This window comes from Eucyclogobius newberryi, unplaced genomic scaffold (genome assembly GCF_026437365.1).
Source record: "Eucyclogobius newberryi isolate DKJ021-1_F unplaced genomic scaffold, fEucNew1.0.hap1 SCAF_367, whole genome shotgun sequence".
Classification (NCBI taxonomy): Eukaryota; Metazoa; Chordata; class Actinopteri; order Gobiiformes; family Gobiidae; genus Eucyclogobius; species Eucyclogobius newberryi.
This window is the reverse complement of record NW_027316020.1, coordinates 54,663-74,378: the sequence shown is the minus strand read 5'-3', so window position 1 is coordinate 74,378 and position 19,716 is coordinate 54,663. Positions and strand designations below refer to the sequence as shown.

The window sequence follows — 19,716 nt, the reverse complement described above, 5'->3', positions numbered from 1 at the left end:
CTAGCCTCACTGTGACGGGTCAGACGTCAGGTCAGAGGTTACCTAGCCTCACTGTGATGGTCAGAGGTCAGGTCAGAGGTTACCTAGCCTCACTGTGATGGGTCAGAGGTCAGGTCAGAGGTTACCTAGCCTCACTGTGATGGTCAGAGGTCAGGTCAGAGGTTACCTAGCCTGACGCTGCACTGGCAGGAGTCATTTCCGTCGATGTTGGAGATTTCGCAGGAGTACGTTCCGGCAGAAGTTTCTCTGTCGTTGTTGAGGACGTCGAGCTCACAGCGCCCCCTGGTGGTCCTCACGTTGTACTGGTACGAGGCCCAGATGAGTTTGCCGTCCTTCTTCCAGGTGGCGTGCACATTCTCGCTGCCAGCGTACGTGCACGCCAGGGTCAGAGGTCGTCCCAGCTCGTGGGAAATGTCGTGGAGTTTGTGAAGGAAACGTACTGGTTCTGAGGACAGCGACACTGCAGAGTTAAAGCTAAAACGCTCACACATGACACTTCAAATAAACTGCTAAAATGCGGGAGGATGAACATAAGAAACATAAATATTCACGATAAGGCCAAGGTGAAAAGCACAGGAGCCAACGCAGAAGAATCAGAATCGTCTTACGCAGATATTTGATCAATACAAGTGTAACATAGCTTTGATGAACGTGTGAATAAAGTGATTAAAGGTTGAACTCTTTTACAGCAGATTCACGTTTCTCCATTAGCACGGTCCCTCGTTAGCCCGTGTTAGTTACCTAGAGTGACATAAGCGTGGCAGCTGTCAGAGCCGTCCTTGTTGGTAATTTCACAGCTGTAGCGCCCCCTAGCTTCCTCGCGGTCGGCGTTGAGCACGTCCAGGATGCAGCTGCAGTCCGTGGTCTTCACGTTGTACTTGTACGAAGCCCAGATGGGACGTCCGTCTTTCCTCCAGCTCACACTGACGCGCTGCGTGGCTCTGAAGGCCACGCGCAGTAACAGCGCCTCCCCCAGGCAATAAGTGGTGTTCTCCAGTTTACGCACGAAGTGGGGGGGCTCTGGGGGGGTTAGGAAGCAAGAGATGATGTCACAGGAGCAAAGTCCAGTTTGAAGAGAGTCAGAGGAGCAGAAGTCAGCGTTAGCGAAGTAGAACCTGTAGCATTAGCATTAGCAGTAGCATTAGCAGTAGCATTAGTGGTTTGTGAAGGCTTTTCCTTGACCAATGACATCACATGTCTGTAACTAATGATGATTGCAGTCATTGAGACTTTTACATTTTTAATCAAATAAAGGTGTGAATCTCTGACTGAAACTTTTACAGAGAGAATCTTTATGAAAAAGGGTTTTACTGACATTTTCATTGAATAATGTCACTGTCTTTGTTATAAAAGGGTCATTTTAGATGTTTTAGAGTCAAACGTCACATTAGACAAATACCACTACAATAAAGGCTTTTACAGTCCACTTCTGCTCGACTTTCTAACATATTAAACATTTTATGAAGCTCAAATTAACATTTTAAGGCTTGAAACAAACTGATATTTCAACCCTGAAAATTGTTCCTTATTTTATTTGCTCTAAACACGTTAGATTTTATGTCAGTTTATTATGAAAAATGTGTTCTGAGCTACTTCCTGTGAACTCCACTGCCTCTGGAATTTAGAACATTCTGACGCTTTATTAGTACCTCTCCTCTTAGTAGTATTAGTAGGAGTATTTGCAGTATTAGTACCTCTCTTCGTGGCTCTACACAGCACGTGGGCGTCGCTCGTGGCAGTAGTCATAGTTGTAGTAGTATTAGTAGGAGTATTTGCAGTATTAGTACCTCTCTTCATGGCTCTACACAGCATGTGGGCGTCGCTCGTGGCAGTAGTCATAGTTGTAGTAGTATTAGTAGGAGTATTTGCAGTATTAGTACCTCTCTTCGTGGCTCTACACAGCATGTGGGCGTCGCTCGTGGCAGTAGTCATAGTTGTAGTAGTATTAGTAGGAGTATTTGCAGTATTAGTACCTCTCTTCGTGGCTCTACACAGCACGTGGGCGTCGCTCGTGGCAGTAGTCATAGTTGTAGTAGTATTAGTAGGAGTATTTGCAGTATTAGTACCTCTCTTCGTGGCTCTACACAGCACGTGGGCGTCGCTCGTGGCAGTAGTCATAGTTGTAGTAGTATTAGTAGGAGTATTTGCAGTATTAGTACCTCTCTTCGTGGCTCTACACAGCACGTGGGCGTCGCTCGTCACCTCGCTGCAGCTGTTGGAGATGGTGATGGAATACTTTCCTTGCGCCTCCTCGCGGTCTGAGTTGAGTACTTCGAGGCGACACGAGGAGTCGGTGGTTTTCACGTTGTATTTGTACGAGGCCCAAATGGGTTTGTCGTCTTTGGTCCACGACACGTGGATTCTCTGACTCCCGGAGAAGCGACACTCTAAAGCCAACGGCTGACCGAGCGAGTACGAGGTGTCCTGCAGCGGAGAGAGGAAGACTAGGGGCTCTGAGGGGAGGAAGAGCAGGGGAAGAGGAGGAAGAGATGAGGAAGAGCAGGGGAAGAAGAAGAGCAGGGGAAGAGGCAGGGAAGAGGAAGAGATGAGGAAGAGGAGGATGAGATGAGGAAGAGCAGGGGAAGAAGAAGAGCAGGGGAAGAGGGAGGGAAGAGGAAGAGGAGGATGAGTTGGGGAGCAGAGTTAGAGCAGGAAAACTACTGAAGCTGAAGCTTGACTTTTAAAGGTTAGAATTGATATGTATTGGCTGTATATTAGCCGTGTATTGGCTGTATATTAGCCGTGTATTGGCTGTATATTAGCCGTGTATGGGCTGTATATTAGCCGTGTATTGGCTGTATATTAGCCGTGTATTGGCTGTATATTAGCCGTGTATTGGCTGTATATTAGCCGTGTATGGGCTGTATATTAGCCGTGTATGGGCTGTATATTAGCCGTGTATTGGCTGTATATTAGCCGTGTATTGGCTGTATATTAGCCGTGTATTGGCTGTATATTAGCCGTGTATTGGCTGTGTAATAGCCGTGTATTGGCTGTATATTAGCCGTGTATGGGCTGTATATTAGCCGTGTATTGGCTGTATATTAGCCGTGTATTGGCTGTATATTAGCCGTGTATGGGCTGTATATTAGCCGTGTATGGGCTGTATATTAGCCGTGTATTGGCTGTATATTAGCCGTGTATTGGCTGTATATTAGCAGTGTATTGGCTGTATATTAGCCGTGTATGGGCTGTATATTAGCCGTGTATTGGCTGTATATTAGCCGTGTATTGGCTGTATATTAGCCGTGTATGGGCTGTATATTAGCCGTGTATGGGCTGTATATTAGCCGTGTATTGGCTGTATATTAGCCGTGTATGGGCTGTATATTAGCCGTGTATGGGCTGTATATTAGCCGTGTATTGGCTGTATATTAGCCGTGTATTGGCTGTATATTAGCCGTGTATGGGCTGTATATTAGCCGTGTATTGGCTGTATATTAGCCGTGTATTGGCTGTATATTAGCCGTGTATTGGCTGTATATTAGCCGTGTATGGGCTGTATATTAGCCGTGTATGGGCTGTATATTAGCCGTGTATTGGCTGTATATTAGCCGTGTATTGGCTGTATATTAGCCGTGTATTGGCTGTATATTAGCCGTGTATTGGCTGTGTAATAGCCGTGTATTGGCTGTATATTAGCCGTGTATGGGCTGTATATTAGCCGTGTATTGGCTGTATATTAGCCGTGTATTGGCTGTATATTAGCCGTGTATGGGCTGTATATTAGCCGTGTATGGGCTGTATATTAGCCGTGTATTGGCTGTATATTAGCCGTGTATTGGCTGTATATTAGCCGTGTATTGGCTGTATATTAGCCGTGTATTGGCTGTATATTAGCCGTGTATTGGCTGTATATTAGCCGTGTATGGGCTAAATATTAGCCGTGTATGGGCTGTATATTAGCCGTGTATTGGCTGTATATTAGCCGTGTATTGGCTGTATATTAGCCGCGTATTGGCTGTATATTAGCCGCGTATGGGCTGTATATTAGCCGCGTATGGGCTGTATATTAGCCGTGTATGGGCTGTATATTAGCCGTGTATTGGCTGTATATTAGCCGTGTATTGGCTGTATATTAGCCGTGTATTGGCTGTATATTAGCCGTGTATTGGCTGTATATTAGCCGTGTATTGGCTGTATATTAGCCGTGTATTGGCTGTATATTAGCCGTGTATGGGCTGTATATTAGCCGTGTATTGGCTGTATATTAGCCGTGTATGGGCTGTATATTAGCCGTGTATGGGCTGTATATTAGCCGTGTATGGGCTGTATATTAGCCGTGTATTGGCTGTATATTAGCCGTGTATGGGCTGTATATTAGCCGTGTATGGGCTGTATATTAGCCGTGTATGGGCTGTATATTAGCCGTGTATTGGCTGTATATTAGCCGTGTATTGGCTGTATATTAGCCGTGTATTGGCTGTATATTAGCCGTCTATTGGCTGTATATTAGCCGTGTATGGGCTAAATATTAGCCGTGTATGGGCTGTATATTAGCCGTGTATGGGCTGTATATTAGCCGTGTATTGGCTGTATATTAGCCGTGTATTGGCTGTATATTAGCCGTGTATGGGCTGTATATTAGCCGTGTATGGGCTGTATATTAGCCGTGTATTGGCTGTATATTAGCCGTGTATGGGCTGTATATTAGCCGTGTATTGGCTGTATATTAGCCGTGTATTGGCTGTATATTAGCCGTGTATTGGCTGTATATTAGCCGTGTATGGGCTGTATATTAGCCGTGTATTGGCTGTATATTAGCCGTGTATTGGCTGTATATTAGCCGTGTATGGGCTGTATATTAGCCGTGTATGGGCTGTATATTAGCCGTGTATTGGCTGTATATTAGCCGTGTATGGGCTGTATATTAGCCGTGTATGGGCTGTATATTAGCCGTGTATTGGCTGTATATTAGCCGTGTATTGGCTGTATATTAGCCGTGTATTGGCTGTATATTAGCCGTGTATGGGCTGTATATTAGCCGTGTATTGGCTGTATATTAGCCGTGTATTGGCTGTATATTAGCCGTGTATTGGCTGTATATTAGCAGTGTATGGGCTGTATATTAGCCGTGTATGGGCTGTATATTAGCCGTGTATTGGCTGTATATTAGCCGTGTATTGGCTGTATATTAGCCGTGTATTGGCTGTATATTAGCCGTGTATTGGCTGTATATTAGCCGTGTATGGGCTGTATATTAGCCGTGTATTGGCTGTATATTAGCCGTGTATGGGCTGTATATTAGCCGTGTATTGGCTGTATATTAGCCGTGTATTGGCTGTATATTAGCCGTGTATTGGCTGTATATTAGCCGTGTATGGGCTGTATACTAGCCGTGTATGGGCTGTATATTAGCCGTGTATGGGCTGTATATTAGCCGTGTATGGGCTGTATATTAGCCGTGTATTGGCTGTATATTAGCCGTGTATTGGCTGTATATTAGCCGTGTATTGGCTGTATATTAGCCGTGTATGGGCTGTATACTAGCCGTGTATGGGCTGTATATTAGCCGTGTATGGGCTGTATATTAGCCGTGTATGGGCTGTATATTAGCCGTGTATTGGCTGTATATTAGCCGTGTATTGGCTGTATATTAGCCGTGTATTGGCTGTATATTAGCCGTGTATTGGCTGTATATTAGCCGTGTATGGGCTGTATATTAGCCGTGTATTGGCTGTATATTAGCGGTGTAGGGCTGTATATTAGCGGTGTATGGGCTGTATATTAGCCGTGTATGGGCTGTATATTAGCCGTGTATTGGCTGTATATTAGCCGTGTATTGGCTGTATATTAGCCGTGTATGGGCTGTATATTAGCCGTGTATGGGCTGTATATTAGCCGTGTATTGGCTGTATATTAGCCGTGTATTGGCTGTTTATTAGCCGTGTATTGGCTGTATATTAGCCGTGTATTGGCTGTATATTAGCCGTGTATTGGCTGTATATTAGCCGTGTATTGGTTGTATATTAGCCGTGTATGGGCTGTATATTAGCCGTGTATGGGCTGTATATTAGCCGTGTATTGGCTGTATATTAGCCGTGTATTGGCTGTATATTAGCCGTGTATTGGCTGTATATTAGCCGTGTATTGGCTGTATATTAGCCGTGTATGGGCTGTATATTAGCCGTGTATTGGCTGTATATTAGCCGTGTATGGGCTGTATATTAGCCGTGTATTGGCTGTATATTAGCCGTGTATTGGCTGTATATTAGCCGTGTATGGGCTGTATATTAGCCGTGTATTGGCTGTATATTAGCCGTGTATTGGCTGTATATTAGCCGTGTATGGGCTGTATATTAGCCGTGTATTGGCTGTATATTAGCCGTGTATGGGCTGTATATTAGCCGTGTATTGGCTGTATATCAGCCGTGTATGGGCTGTATATTAGCCGTGTATTGGCTGTATATCAGCCGTGTATTGGCTGTATATTAGCCGTGTATTGGCTGTATATTAGCCGTGTATTGGCTGTATATTAGCCGTGTATGGGCTGTATATTAGCCGTGTATGGGCTGTCTATTAGCCGTGTATTGGCTGTATATTAGCCGTGTATGGGCTGTATATTAGCCGTGTATTGGCTGTATATTAGCCATGTATTGGCTGTATATTAGCCTGTATGGGCTGTATATTAGCTGTGTATTGGCTGTATATTAGCCGTGTATTGGCTGTATATTAGCCGTGTATTGGCTGTATAATAGCCGTGTATTGGCTGTATATTAGCCGTGTATTGGCTGTGTAATAGCCGTGTATTGGCTGTGTAATAGCCGTGTATTGGCTGTATATTAGCCATGTATTGGCTGTATATTAGCCGTGTATTGGCTGTATAATAGCCCTGTATTGGCTGCGTAATAGCCGTGTATTGGGTGTGTAATAGCTGTGTATTGGTTGTATATTAGCCGTGTATTGGCTGTGTAATAGCCGTGTATTGGTTGTATATTAGCCGTGTATTGGCTGTGTAATAGCCGTGTATTGGCTGTGTAATAGCCGTGTATTGGCTGTGTAATAGCCGTGTATTGGCTGTGTAATAGCCGTGTATTGGTTGTATATTAGCTGTGTATTCGCTGTGTAATAGCCGTGTATTGGCTGTGTAATAGCCGTGTATTGGCTGTGTAATAGCCGTGTATTGGTTGTATATTAGCCGTGTATTGGCTGTGTAATAGCCGTGTATTGGCTGTGTAATAGCCGTGTATTGGTTGTATATTAGCCGTGTATTCGCTGTGTAATAGCCGTGTATTGGCTGTGTAATAGCCGTGTATTGGCTGTGTAATAGCCGTGTATTGGTTGTGTAATAGCCGTGTATTGGTTGTATATTAGCCGTGTATTGGCTGTGTAATAGCCGTGTATTGGCTGTGTAATAGCCGTGTATTGGTTGTATATTAGCCGTGTATTGGCTGTGTAATAGCCGTGTATTGGCTGTGTAATAGCCGTGTATTGGTTGTATATTAGCCGTGTATTCGCTGTGTAATAGCCGTGTATTGGCTGTGTAATAGCCGTGTATTGGCTGTGTAATAGCCGTGTATTGGTTGTATATTAGCCGTGTATTGGCTGTGTAATAGCCGTGTATTGGCTGTGTATTAGCCGAGCATTAGCCGTGTTACCAAGCATGACGTTAGCGCTGCATTGAGCCTGGCTGCTTCTGTTTGAGATCTGGCAGGTGTAGCGCCCCCTGGCTTCCTCGCGGTCAGCGTTGAGCACCTCCAGGATGCACGAGCGCTCAGTTTTCTTCACATTGTACTTGTAGGAGGCCCAGATGGGCTTGTCGTCCTTCCACCAGGAGACGTGGATGTGAGGGCTGCCGGTGTAGCCCACCACCAGGCTCAGTGGCCGGCCCACCCTGAAGACCACGTCCCGGAGCGGCCGAGTGAAACGCACAGGCTCTGAACGAAGGTTAAAGGTCAGTCAGTCACAAACACAGATCTACAGCTACAGAAACACATACAAGAGTTCAAAGGGTTTAGTCACAATATGAATCTGAATATCAGCAGTTTGGACCATGTGGAGTATTGAAAGTCTAAAATATGTCTGATAATATTCTATTTCAATGGCAGAAATATGTCTTGAAACAATGAATAAAATATGAATAATGCAACAGTGCATTTCATCACACTTTTCAAATAAAACATGGTATTTAATGGAACATAATGGAACGATTATCTATGGAAAAACAATTTAAATTCAAATAAGAAAGGACCAATGTTGTTTTCTGCACTGAGATTAAGGGTTTATTACATTTCGAACATTTAGATTTTTTCACTCAAGGTCCTCTTTATATATTGTTTGTGGAGTTATACTCGGCCATAAAATGAGAGAAATTAGCATTCTTCAATGTCTATGTAAATATAAATGATTCTTAAACAATAAAACTGGTCCAAACTGCTCTAATCCAGATCAACATTCTGATTTGAACCGTTTTTATTCTGTAAATGATATTTCTGCAGCGATGAGTTTAAGACTCCCAAACTAAAGAGCAGGAATGTGAATTTAGTGCGTTTTAGTTCAAGCTTTTGTCTTTCTAAAGTTCGGGCCAGATCTACAGAGCAGCTGACGTTACGAGTCTAAAACTGCAGTTTAAAAAAACAGAAAATATCAACTCAAACTGATGAACCAGGAAAAGTCACACAATTCTCCAAAGAATCAGGAACAACACCAAATTATGACCAAACAAGGCTTCGAAATCTAAAGCTGACAAAAAAGCAAAAAACATTAAACTCAATATGTGCATCAAAGAGAAAAGCAACAGCATTTTATGGGAAATCCACCGAAATAAAACCAGCAAAAATAACTGTGATTTGAAAACATTGTCAAAGCATTTGAAGTTTGAAGAGAACAAACCAGAAGCACAAAGACTGAAAATACAACCATCACCTTTGCATTCCACACGAGGAGCACAGAGCGGCTGAAACAGGATCAAACACATCAAAGAGCCACATTTAAGAGCAAAACGCAGCCTGGATTCCACCAAAACAGTCGTGTTTGAGCGGAAAAATGAAGCAAAAGCAACTTTTCCAAAGCAAACAACAAGGAAGCCCAAACGTGAATCGTTTGTGTCGTTCTAAGAAAAACACATGTAAATCACAAATGTAACTTGAATATTTCAACAACTGTGGAGCGTTTTGACCAAACTGAAGCCAGAAGAACCCTCAGCCTTTGAATCAACAGAAGAAAAACATCATTCTAACCAAAAATAACCCACAAATCCAAAATCCAACTTGAACGTCCGGTTTTTCTGGTCTTTAGTGGCAAAAGTGAGACTGGAAAATGAACCAATCAACAAATGATTTAACTTTGACTGAAACTGTGAATGTTTCTGTGAATGTTTTGTTCCCTTTAGACTCCCTTTAGGCCCTTGCGTCTGCTGCTTTGTGGCTGTGGTAAACCTGGCCCTTGTTTGGTTGTTTGGCGCCCCCTGGTGTTACCTAGCGTGACTTGGGCACTGCACGTGGCTGTGTTCTCAGAGTTAGAGATTTCGCAGGCGTATTCTCCCTGCGCCTCGTCTCGGTCAGAGTTCAGCAGCTCAAGGACGCACGAGTCTTCTGTCTTCTTCACGTTGTATTTGTACGACGCCCAGATGGGTCGGCCATCTTTCCTCCAGCTCACGTAAACGGGCGAACTGCCACTGAAGCCGCAGTACAAGGACACTTTACCGCCCAGACGATACGTGGTGTGGCGGAGCGGACACGTGAAGTGCACGGGCTCTGGAAGTGAGAGGAGGAAGTGAGGCGGAAGTGAGGAGGAAGTGAGGAGGAGGTGAGGAGGAAGTGAGGAGGAAGTGAGGAGTAAGTGAGGAGGAGGTGAGGAGGAAGTGAGGAGGAGGTGAGGAGGAAGTGAGGAGAGTTAGAGGAGAAAGTGAGGCGGAAGTGAGGAGGAGCTGAGGAGGAAATAAGGAGGAAGTGAGGAGGAGGTGAGGAAGTGAGGAGGAAGTGAAGAGAGTTAGAGGAGGAAATGAGGAGGAAGTGAGGAGCGTTAGAGGAGGAAGTGAGGAGAATTAGAGGAGGAAGTGAGGAGGAAGTGAGGAGAGTTAGAGGAGGAAGTGAGGAGAGTTGGAGGAGGAAGTGAGGAGGAAGTGAGGAAATAAGTCCAGAGTATCACTTTTTCCACATCATATAATGTCAGTGACCTTCAGTATAATATGTGGCTATTTCCCTATATTCTATATAAACTATATAAGTGCTTATCCTGTTGTTAGTTACCTACAGTTTACTCTTATGGGCTTGTGGTTGTTAGTTACCTACAGTTTGCTCTTATGGGCTTGTGGTTGTTAGTTACCTACAGTTTACTCTTATGGGCTTGTGGTTGTTAGTTACCTACAGTTTGCTCTTATGGGCTTGTGGTTGTTAGTTACCTACAGTTTGCTCTTATGGGCTTGTGGTTGTTAGTTACCTATGCGCACGAGGCAGCAGCAGGTGGCGCTGTTCTCTGTGTTCTCCACTTCGCAGCTGTATTTGCCGATGGCGTCGCGGGTGTCACAGTTCAGGATGGTCAGCGCGCTTGAGCGGCTCGTCGTCTTCACGTTGTATTTGTACGAAGCCCATATGGGACGGCCGTCTTTCCTCCACGACACGTAGATCCTCTGGCTCCCGCTGAATTCACACTCCAGGGTCAAAGGTCGGCCCAGTTTGTAGAAGGAGTTACGCAGACGCTGCACGAATCGCACCGGTTCTGTGAGAGTTAGTGCGTTAGTGACAGAGTCAGGGTTAGGGACAGGGACAGGGACAGGGTCAGGGACAGGGACAGGGACAGGGACAGGGTCAGGGTCAGGGACAGGGTCAGGGACAGGGACAGGGTCAGGGACAAGGACAGGGTCAGGGACAGGGTTAGTGACAGGGTCATAGGCTAACCAGGGTTGAACTGGGATGAAACCAGGTTAGACATTGAGACTGAACCAGGACTAAACCAGCCACTCCAACCAAGACTAAAGACTAAAGACTACGACTAAAACAAGAGCTAAACTAGGTCTAATTCAGCTCAAAACCGAACCTAAATAAGGAAAGACAATGACAAAACTGAAAACTGATTTGAACCAGAACAAGAAGAAGACTAAACAGGGACTAAACAAGGACTAAACAAGGACTAAACAAGGGTTCAGTTTGCTCAGATCCTATGCTTAAAAGTCTAAATAACTGCTAAACCAGGATTCAAATCAGCACTAAAAAAGTCTGAAATGGTTTAAACCAGGACTAAACCACACCTCTCAGACAGACACTTTGTATTCTGCAGTTCTTTACCCAGCCTGACGGTGGCGCTGCAGCTGTCCGTCCCGGCCTTGTTGGAGATTTCACAGCTGTATTTCCCGGCGGCTTCTTCTCTGTCTGAGTTCAGCACCTCCAGACGACTCCACGTGTCTGTGGTCTTCACGTTGTATTTGTACGAAGCCCAAATGAGTTTGTCATCCTTTTTCCACACAACGGACACGTGTTTGCTGCCGCTGAAGCGAGACTCCAGCACTAACGGCTCGCATACTCGGAAGAACGCGTCCTGCAGAGGCTGAGTGAAGCGCGGCGGCTCTGAGGGCACGAGCAAGCACAAAGTTCAAGTTCTCACAGCTGCTCTCAGGAGTCGACAATGACTGTTACATTATGGTCACTCACAAGAATCATGACACTAGTATTTCATATCATGATATATTTAGGTCAAAGGCAGAAAATGTGCTACATTCAAATGTAAATGTCTAGATGCCAAAAGAAAGATCCAAAGTCTGCTCTTCTTTTGTTCTCAACTAATATCACTAATATATTGTATAGTAGTATATATATATACCACTATAACATATTGTATAGTAGTATATATATAATAGTATAGTAATCATATTATAATAGAATGTAATATAATAATAAAAATGTATCATGATTGTATAGGAAAGACATTTTTTAAAGGTCTCATTTCTTTGCACCTGTCTTGCACGTGGCTTTACTGTCTTAGTACACGTGTGCACTAGGGCGCCCCCTGTCTTAGTACACGTGTGCACTAGGGCGCCCCCTGTCTTAGTACACGTGTGCACTAGAGCGCCCCCTGTCTTAGTACACGTGTGCACTAGAGCGCCCCCTGTCTTAGTACACGTGTGCACTAGGGCGCCCCCTGTCTTAGTACACGTGTGCACTAGGGCGCCCCCTGTCTTAGTACACGTGTGCACTAGGGCGCCCCCTGTCTTAGTACACGTGTGCACTAGAGCGCCCCCTGTCTTAGTACACGTGTGCACTGAGCGCCCCCTGTCTTAGTACACGTGTGCACTAGAGCGCCCCCTGTCTTAGTACACGTGTGCACTAGAGCGCCCCCTGTCTTAGTACACGTGTGCACTAGAGCGCCCCCTGTCTTAGTACACGTGTGCACTAGGGCGCCCCCTGTCTTAGTACACGTGTGCACTAGGGCGCCCCCTGTCTTAGTACACGTGTGCACTAGGGCGCCCCCTGTCTTAGTACACGTGTGCACTAGGGCGCCCCCTGTCTTAGTACACGTGTGCACTAGAGCGCCCCCTGTCTTAGTACACGTGTGCACTAGAGCGCCCCCTGTCTTAGTACACGTGTGCACTAGGGCGCCCCCTGTCTTAGTACACGTGTGCACTAGGGCGCCCCCTGTCTTAGTACACGTGTGCACTAGGGCGCCCCCTGTCTTAGTACACGTGTGCACTAGGGCGCCCCCTGTCTTAGTACACGTGTGCACTAGAGCGCCCCCTGTCTTAGTACACGTGTGCACTGAGCGCCCCCTGTCTTAGTACACGTGTGCACTAGGGCGCCCCCTGTCTTAGTACACGTGTGCACAAGAGCGCCCCCTGTCTTAGTACACGTGTGCACTAGGGCGCCCCCTGTCTTAGTACACGTGTGCACTAGGGCGCCCCCTGTCTTAGTACACGTGTGCACTGAGCGCCCCCTATCTTAGTACACGTGTGCACTAGGGCGCCCCCTGTCTTAGTACACGTGTGCACTAGAGCGCCCCCTGTCTTAGTACACGTGTGCACTAGAGCGCCCCCTGTCTTAGTACACGTGTGCACTAGGGCGCCCCCTGTCTTAGTACACGTGTGCACTAGGGCGCCCCCTGTCTTAGTACACGTGTGCACTAGGGCGCCCCCTGTCTTAGTACACGTGTGCACTAGAGCGCCCCCTGTCTTAGTACACGTGTGCACTAGAGCGCCCCCTGTCTTAGTACACGTGTGCACTAGAGCGCCCCCTGTCTTAGTACACGTGTGCACAAGAGCGCCCCCTGTCTTAGTACACGTGTGCACTAGGGCGCCCCCTGTCTTAGTACACGTGTGCACTAGGGCGCCCCCTGTCTTAGTACACGTGTGCACTGAGCGCCCCCTGTCATAGTACACGTGTGCACTAGGGCGCCCCCTGTCTTAGTACACGTGTGCACTAGAGCGCCCCCTGTCTTAGTACACGTGTGCACTAGAGCGCCCCCTGTCTTAGTACACGTGTGCACTAGGGCGCCCCCTGTCTTAGTACACGTGTGCACTAGGGCGCCCCCTGTCTTAGTACACGTGTGCACTAGAGCGCCCCCTGTCTTAGTACACGTGTGCACTAGAGCGCCCCCTGTCTTAGTACACGTGTGCACTAGGGCGCCCCCTGTCTTAGTACACGTGTGCACTAGGGCGCCCCCTGTCTTAGTACACGTGTGCACTAGGGCGCCCCCTGTCTTAGTACACGTGTGCACTGAGCGCCCCCTGTCTTAGTACACGTGTGCACTAGGGCGCCCCCTGTCTTAGTACACGTGTGCACTAGAGCGCCCCCTGTCTTAGTACACGTGTGCACTAGAGCGCCCCCTGTCTTAGTACACGTGTGCACTAGGGCGCCCCCTGTCTTAGTACACGTGTGCACTAGAGCGCCCCCTGTCTTAGTACACGTGTGCACTGTGCGCCCCCTGTCTTAGTACACGTGTGCACTAGGGCGCCCCCTGTCTTAGTACACGTGTGCACTAGGGCGCCCCCTGTCTTAGTACACGTGTGCACTAGAGCGCCCCCTGTCTTAGTACACGTGTGCACTAGAGCGCCCCCTGTCTTAGTACACGTGTGCACTAGAGCGCCCCCTGTCTTAGTACACGTGTGCACTAGGGCGCCCCCTGTCTTAGTACACGTGTGCACTAGGGCGCCCCCTGTCTTAGTACACGTGTGCACTAGAGCGCCCCCTGTCTTAGTACACGTGTGCACTAGGGCGCCCCCTGTCTTAGTACACGTGTGCACTAGGGCGCCCCCTGTCTTAGTACACGTGTGCACTAGGGCGCCCCCTGTCTTAGTACACGTGTGCACTAGAGCGCCCCCTGTCTTAGTACACGTGTGCACTAGGGCGCCCCCTGTCTTAGTACACGTGTGCACTAGAGCGCCCCCTGTCTTAGTACACGTGTGCACTAGGGCGCCCCCTGTCTTAGTACACGTGTGCACTAGAGCGCCCCCTGTCTTAGTACACGTGTGCACTAGAGCGCCCCCTGTCTTAGTACACGTGTGCACTAGGGCGCCCCCTGTCTTAGTACACGTGTGCACTAGAGCGCCCCCTGTCTTAGTACACGTGTGCACTAGAGCGCCCCCTGTCTTAGTACACGTGTGCACTAGAGCGCCCCCTGTCTTAGTCCACGTGTGCACTAGGGCGCCCCCTGTCTTAGTACACGTGTGCACTAGGGCGCCCCCTGTCTTAGTACACGTGTGCACTAGGGCGCCCCCTGTCTTAGTACACGTGTGCACAAGAGCGCCCCCTGTCTTAGTACACGTGTGCACTAGAGCGCCCCCTGTCTTAGTATATGTGTGCACTAGGGCGCCCCCTGTCTTAGTACACGTGTGCACTAGAGCGCCCCCTGTCTTAGTACACGTGTGCACTAGAGCGCCCCCTGTCTTAGTACACGTGTGCACTAGAGCGCCCCCTGTCTTAGTACACGTGTGCACTAGAGCGCCCCCTGTCTTAGTACACGTGTGCACTAGGGCGCCCCCTGTCTTAGTACACGTGTGCACTTAGCGCCCCCTGTCTTAGTACACGTGTGCACTAGAGCGCCCCCTGTCTTAGTACACGTGTGCACTAGGGCGCCCCCTGTCTTAGTACACGTGTGCACTAGAGCGCCCCCTGTCTTAGTACACGTGTGCACTAGAGCGCCCCCTGTCTTAGTACACGTGTGCACTAGGGCACCCCCTGTCTTAGTACACGTGTGCACTGAGCGCCCCCTGTCTTAGTACACGTGTGCACTAGGGCGCCCCCTGTCTTAGTACACGTGTGCACTAGAGCGCCCCCTGTCTTAGTACACGTGTGCACTAGAGCGCCCCCTGTCTTAGTACACGTGTGCACTAGAGCGCCCCCTGTCTTAGTACACATGTGCACTAGAGCGCCCCGTGTCTTAGTACACGTGTGCACTAGGGCGCCCCCTGTCTTAGTACACGTGTGCACTAGAGCGCCCCCTGTCTTAGTACACGTGTGCACTAGAGCGCCCCCTGTCTTAGTACACGTGTGCACTAGGGCGCCCCTAGGGCGCCCCCTGTCTTAGTACACGTGTGCACTAGAGCGCCCCCTGTCTTAGTACACGTGTGCACTAGAGCGCCCCCTGTCTTAGTACACGTGTGCACTAGGGCGCCCCCTGTCTTAGTACACGTGTGCACTAGAGCGCCCCCTGTCTTAGTACACGTGTGCACTAGGGCGCCCCCTGTCTTAGTACACGTGTGCACTGTGCGCCCCCTGTCTTAGTACACGTGTGCACTAGGGCGCCCCCTGTCTTAGTACACGTGTGCACTAGGGCGCCCCCTGTCTTAGTACACGTGTGCACTAGAGCGCCCCCTGTCTTAGTACACGTGTGCACTAGAGCGCCCCCCTGTCTTAGTACACGTGTGCACTAGAGCGCCCCCTGTCTTAGTACACGTGTGCACTAGGGCGCCCCCTGTCTTAGTACACGTGTGCACTAGGGCGCCCCCTGTCTTAGTACACGTGTGCACTAGGGCGCCCCCTGTCTTAGTACACGTGTGCACTAGGGCGCCCCCTGTCTACCCTGTCTTAGTACACGTGTGCACTAGGGCGCCCCCTGTCTTAGTACACGTGTGCACTAGAGCGCCCCCTGTCTTAGTACACGTGTGCACTAGGGCGCCCCCTGTCTTAGTACACGTGTGCACTAGAGCGCCCCCTGTCTTAGTACACGTGTGCACTAGAGCGCCCCCTGTCTTAGTACACGTGTGCACTAGGGCGCCCCCTGTCTTAGTACACGTGTGCACTAGGGCGCCCCCTGTCTTAGTACACGTGTGCACTAGAGCGCCCCCTGTCTTAGTACACGTGTGCACTAGGGCGCCCCCTGTCTTAGTACACGTGTGCACTGAGCGCCCCCTGTCTTAGTACACGTGTGCACTAGAGCGCCCCCTGTCTTAGTACACGTGTGCACTAGAGCGCCCCCTGTCTTAGTACACGTGTGCACTAGAGCGCCCCCTGTCTTAGTACACGTGTACTAGAGCGCCCCGTGTCTTAGTACACGTGTGCACTAGGGCGCCCCCTGTCTTAGTACACGTGTGCACTAGAGCGCCCCCTGTCTTAGTACACGTGTGCACTAGAGCGCCCCCTGTCTTAGTACACGTGTGCACTAGGGCGCCCCTAGGGCGCCCCCTGTCTTAGTACACGTGTGCACTGAGCGCCCCCTGTCTTAGTACACGTGTGCACTAGAGCGCCCCCTGTCTTAGTACACGTGTGCACTAGAGCGCCCCCTGTCTTAGTACACGTGTGCACTAGAGCGCCCCCTGTCTTAGTACACGTGTGCACTAGGGCGCCCCCTGTCTTAGTACACGTGTGCACTAGGGCGCCCCCTGTCTTAGTACACGTGTGCACTAGAGCGCCCCCTGTCTTAGTACACGTGTGCACTAGAGCGCCCCCTGTCTTAGTACACGTGTGCACTAGGGCGCCCCCTGTCTTAGTACACGTGTGCACTAGAGCGCCCCCTGTCTTAGTACACGTGTGCACTAGAGCGCCCCCTGTCTTAGTACACGTGTGCACTAGGGCGCCCCCTGTCTTAGTACACGTGTGCACTAGAGCGCCCCCTGTCTTAGTACACGTGTGCACTAGGGCGCCCCTAGAGCGCCCCCTGTCTTAGTACACGTGTGCACTGAGCGCCCCCTGTCTTAGTACACGTGTGCACTAGGGCGCCCCCTGTCTTAGTACACGTGTGCACTAGGGCGCCCCCTGTCTTAGTACACGTGTGCACTAGAGCGCCCCCTGTCTTAGTACACGTGTGCACTAGAGCGCCCCCTGTCTTAGTACACGTGTGCACTAGGGCGCCCCCTGTCTTAGTACACGTGTGCACTAGGGCGCCCCCTGTCTTAGTACACGTGTGCACTAGAGCGCCCCCTGTCTTAGTACACGTGTGCACTAGAGCGCCCCCTGTCTTAGTACACGTGTGCACTAGAGCGCCCCCTGTCTGACATGAGTAAATCCTTCATAGGCCAAAGAGTTAAGAATCAAACACACAAGTCTCGATCTTTGGAATCGCTGCTGATGTGAGCAAACATGCCTCTGATTGTGCTTCTCATTAGAAAAAGACTTTAAAGAATTTAACGTTAAGAAGATGGTTGCTATGGAGACTGTTGCTAGCCCGTTGCATACCTAATGTGAGGTTAGCGCTGCACGTGTCGCTGCCAGCTGCGTTGGTGATCTGGCACTCGTACTGTCCCTGCGCCTCCTCTCGATCAGCGTTCAGAACCTCCAGGACGCACAGCGAGCTCGAAGTCTTTACGTTGTACTTGTACGAGGCCCAGATAAACTTCCCGTCCTTCCTCCAGGTGGCGCTGGCGGGCTGGCTGCCTGCATAAGAGCAGGACAGTACCAGCGGTTTGCCAACGCAGAAGGTGAGGTCCCGGAGCGGCTGGAGGAAGCGCGGGGGCTCTGGGTGTAAGGGTAAAAGGGTTAGAGCCACAAGAGGACCTAAAAATATATATATATATATATATATATATATATATATAGGATAATAATGTCAAAGGGTGAAAGGAGGGAAATCATACTTAACGTCTCAAAAAAGTTAGTAAATCAGACGAGTGCAGTCGACTCACAAATTAACCTCAAAGTAGGGCGATTATGAAAGATATTAGTATTTATAATGAACATAATTAAATCATAAATACATATAGAATCAATATATTGTTACTAATATAATCATATTTTGAATGATTTATGTCTCACGATGATGTAAAAAGCAGGAAGAGTGTTTTGTTCCCGACACAATTGAAATGCTGCGTATTTCCCGATCTTTGAAAAAGTTTTCAGCCATCTTGTTTTTCCCTGAGTGTTTCTTATTCCCCTTCACGAGACAGTGGTGTAATTCACCTTGCACGCTCAGGGTGGCGCTGCACTGGTTCTCTCCCACAGCGTTGCGTGCTCGTAGCGTGTACTCGCCGAGGTCGTCTGCACTGGCCCGGGTCAAGTGCAACGTGGCTCGGCCGTTCTTAAACTCCATCTGACGACGGTCAGACGGAAACAAAGCGCAGTCGCCTCTGAACCATGACACCGAGATGTCCGCCGTGCCCTGAACGCCACATGACCACTGCACCGGCGTCCCCACCATCACCTCCAGGGGGCGCAGCGGCTCGGGGAAGTGCGGGCGCTCTACAGAATGCACCAGGGTTAGAGGAATGGACAGAAAAGAGATGAATCAGGGCTAAAGGAGAGCTAAAGGAGAGCTAAAGGAGAGCTAAAGTAGTTAGTCCAGAGTTTATGAGGACTTATAAGTCCACAGTTTATGAGGACTTACAAGTCCACAGTTTATGAGGACTTATAAGTCCACAGTTTATGAGGACTTATAAGTCCACAGTTTATGAGGACTTATAAGTCTGGGATTGTTTAGTTGTCCTTTTCTGAAAGATTTAGGCCAAAACGACCTGAAAATATGTCCTTGGCGGTTTGTCCGACTGTCACAGCCTCTGAAGCTCCAGACTCAACCATTTGGAACAAAAGCCTGTTCTATATTTCCTTTATCCTGGATCTACACTCGTCTGTGCCCAGTAGGTGGCGCTCTTTCAGCCCGTTTAACGTAGTACAATCTAAATGAGCCTATCTCTTGTGCTCTCCCCTGCAGGTGGCGCTGTTCTTTACCCAGAATAGTGACGGTAGCATGGCATGAGTCAGTCCCCACGCCGTTGTCGACGGTGATGCCGTAGACGCCCGCGGCCTGGATCCGGTCCGAGTTCAGGACCTCCAGGATGGACGAGGAGCTGCTGGTGTGGACGTTGTACTGGTACGAAGCCCAAATCAGCTTCTCGTCTTTGGTCCAGGTCACGTGAGTCGGAGCAGTGCCTGAAAACGTGACCTCAAGACGCAGCGGTTTGCCCAACTCCGATGAAAGGTCACGGAGACGTTTCACCAAACGCACGGGTTCTGAAGAGTCCAAGATCAGAGCGAGGACAGGACCAGAGAGAGGACAGGACCAGAGAGAGGACAGGGCCAGAGAGAGGATAGGACCAGAGAGAGGACAGGATGGGACCAGGGTTAGATCAGGTTTAAGGTTGAATTCCCGGTTGGCCTTGACCTCCTCTGCTCCGGAAGAACAAGTTTAAATCCTAAAGTGGATTTTCTCGAGCGCATCACATGATGTGGGTGTGATGCCTCTGTCGTCCAGCAGGGTCCACCTTTCATCTGGACTCATCCAAGAGTCATTCTCAATCTGCCAATCAGGAACTCAGATATTTATCCTACTCTGAGTAAGCCCTGCCCACTGGGCGGAGCCTCCTGATACAGGGTGTTTTTGGTTTCACCAGAAACTAAACCTCTTTGTTTACTAAGAGCC

The 19,716-nt window shown here is 48.9% G+C and overlaps 1 protein-coding gene across 1 annotated transcript in view; it reads right to left on the bottom strand.

Annotated features, from left to right (window-relative positions):
• Positions 1–101: 101 nt before the first annotated feature.
• LOC140376545 (titin-like) overlaps positions 102–19,716 on the bottom strand; it is a gene marked incomplete at its 5' end in the record, with an annotated part of 74,229 nt that continues 54,614 nt past the window's right edge. Inside the window, 10 exons of the mRNA XM_072462023.1 lie at positions 102–445; positions 742–1,020; positions 2,160–2,453; positions 7,599–7,877; positions 9,417–9,695; positions 10,381–10,659; positions 11,226–11,504; positions 17,541–17,819; positions 18,261–18,539; positions 19,026–19,307. Of these exons, the coding sequence (XP_072318124.1) occupies positions 156–445; positions 742–1,020; positions 2,160–2,453; positions 7,599–7,877; positions 9,417–9,695; positions 10,381–10,659; positions 11,226–11,504; positions 17,541–17,819; positions 18,261–18,539; positions 19,026–19,307 (2,819 nt within the window). The remainder of the gene's footprint in view (positions 446–741; positions 1,021–2,159; positions 2,454–7,598; positions 7,878–9,416; positions 9,696–10,380; positions 10,660–11,225; positions 11,505–17,540; positions 17,820–18,260; positions 18,540–19,025; positions 19,308–19,716) is intronic.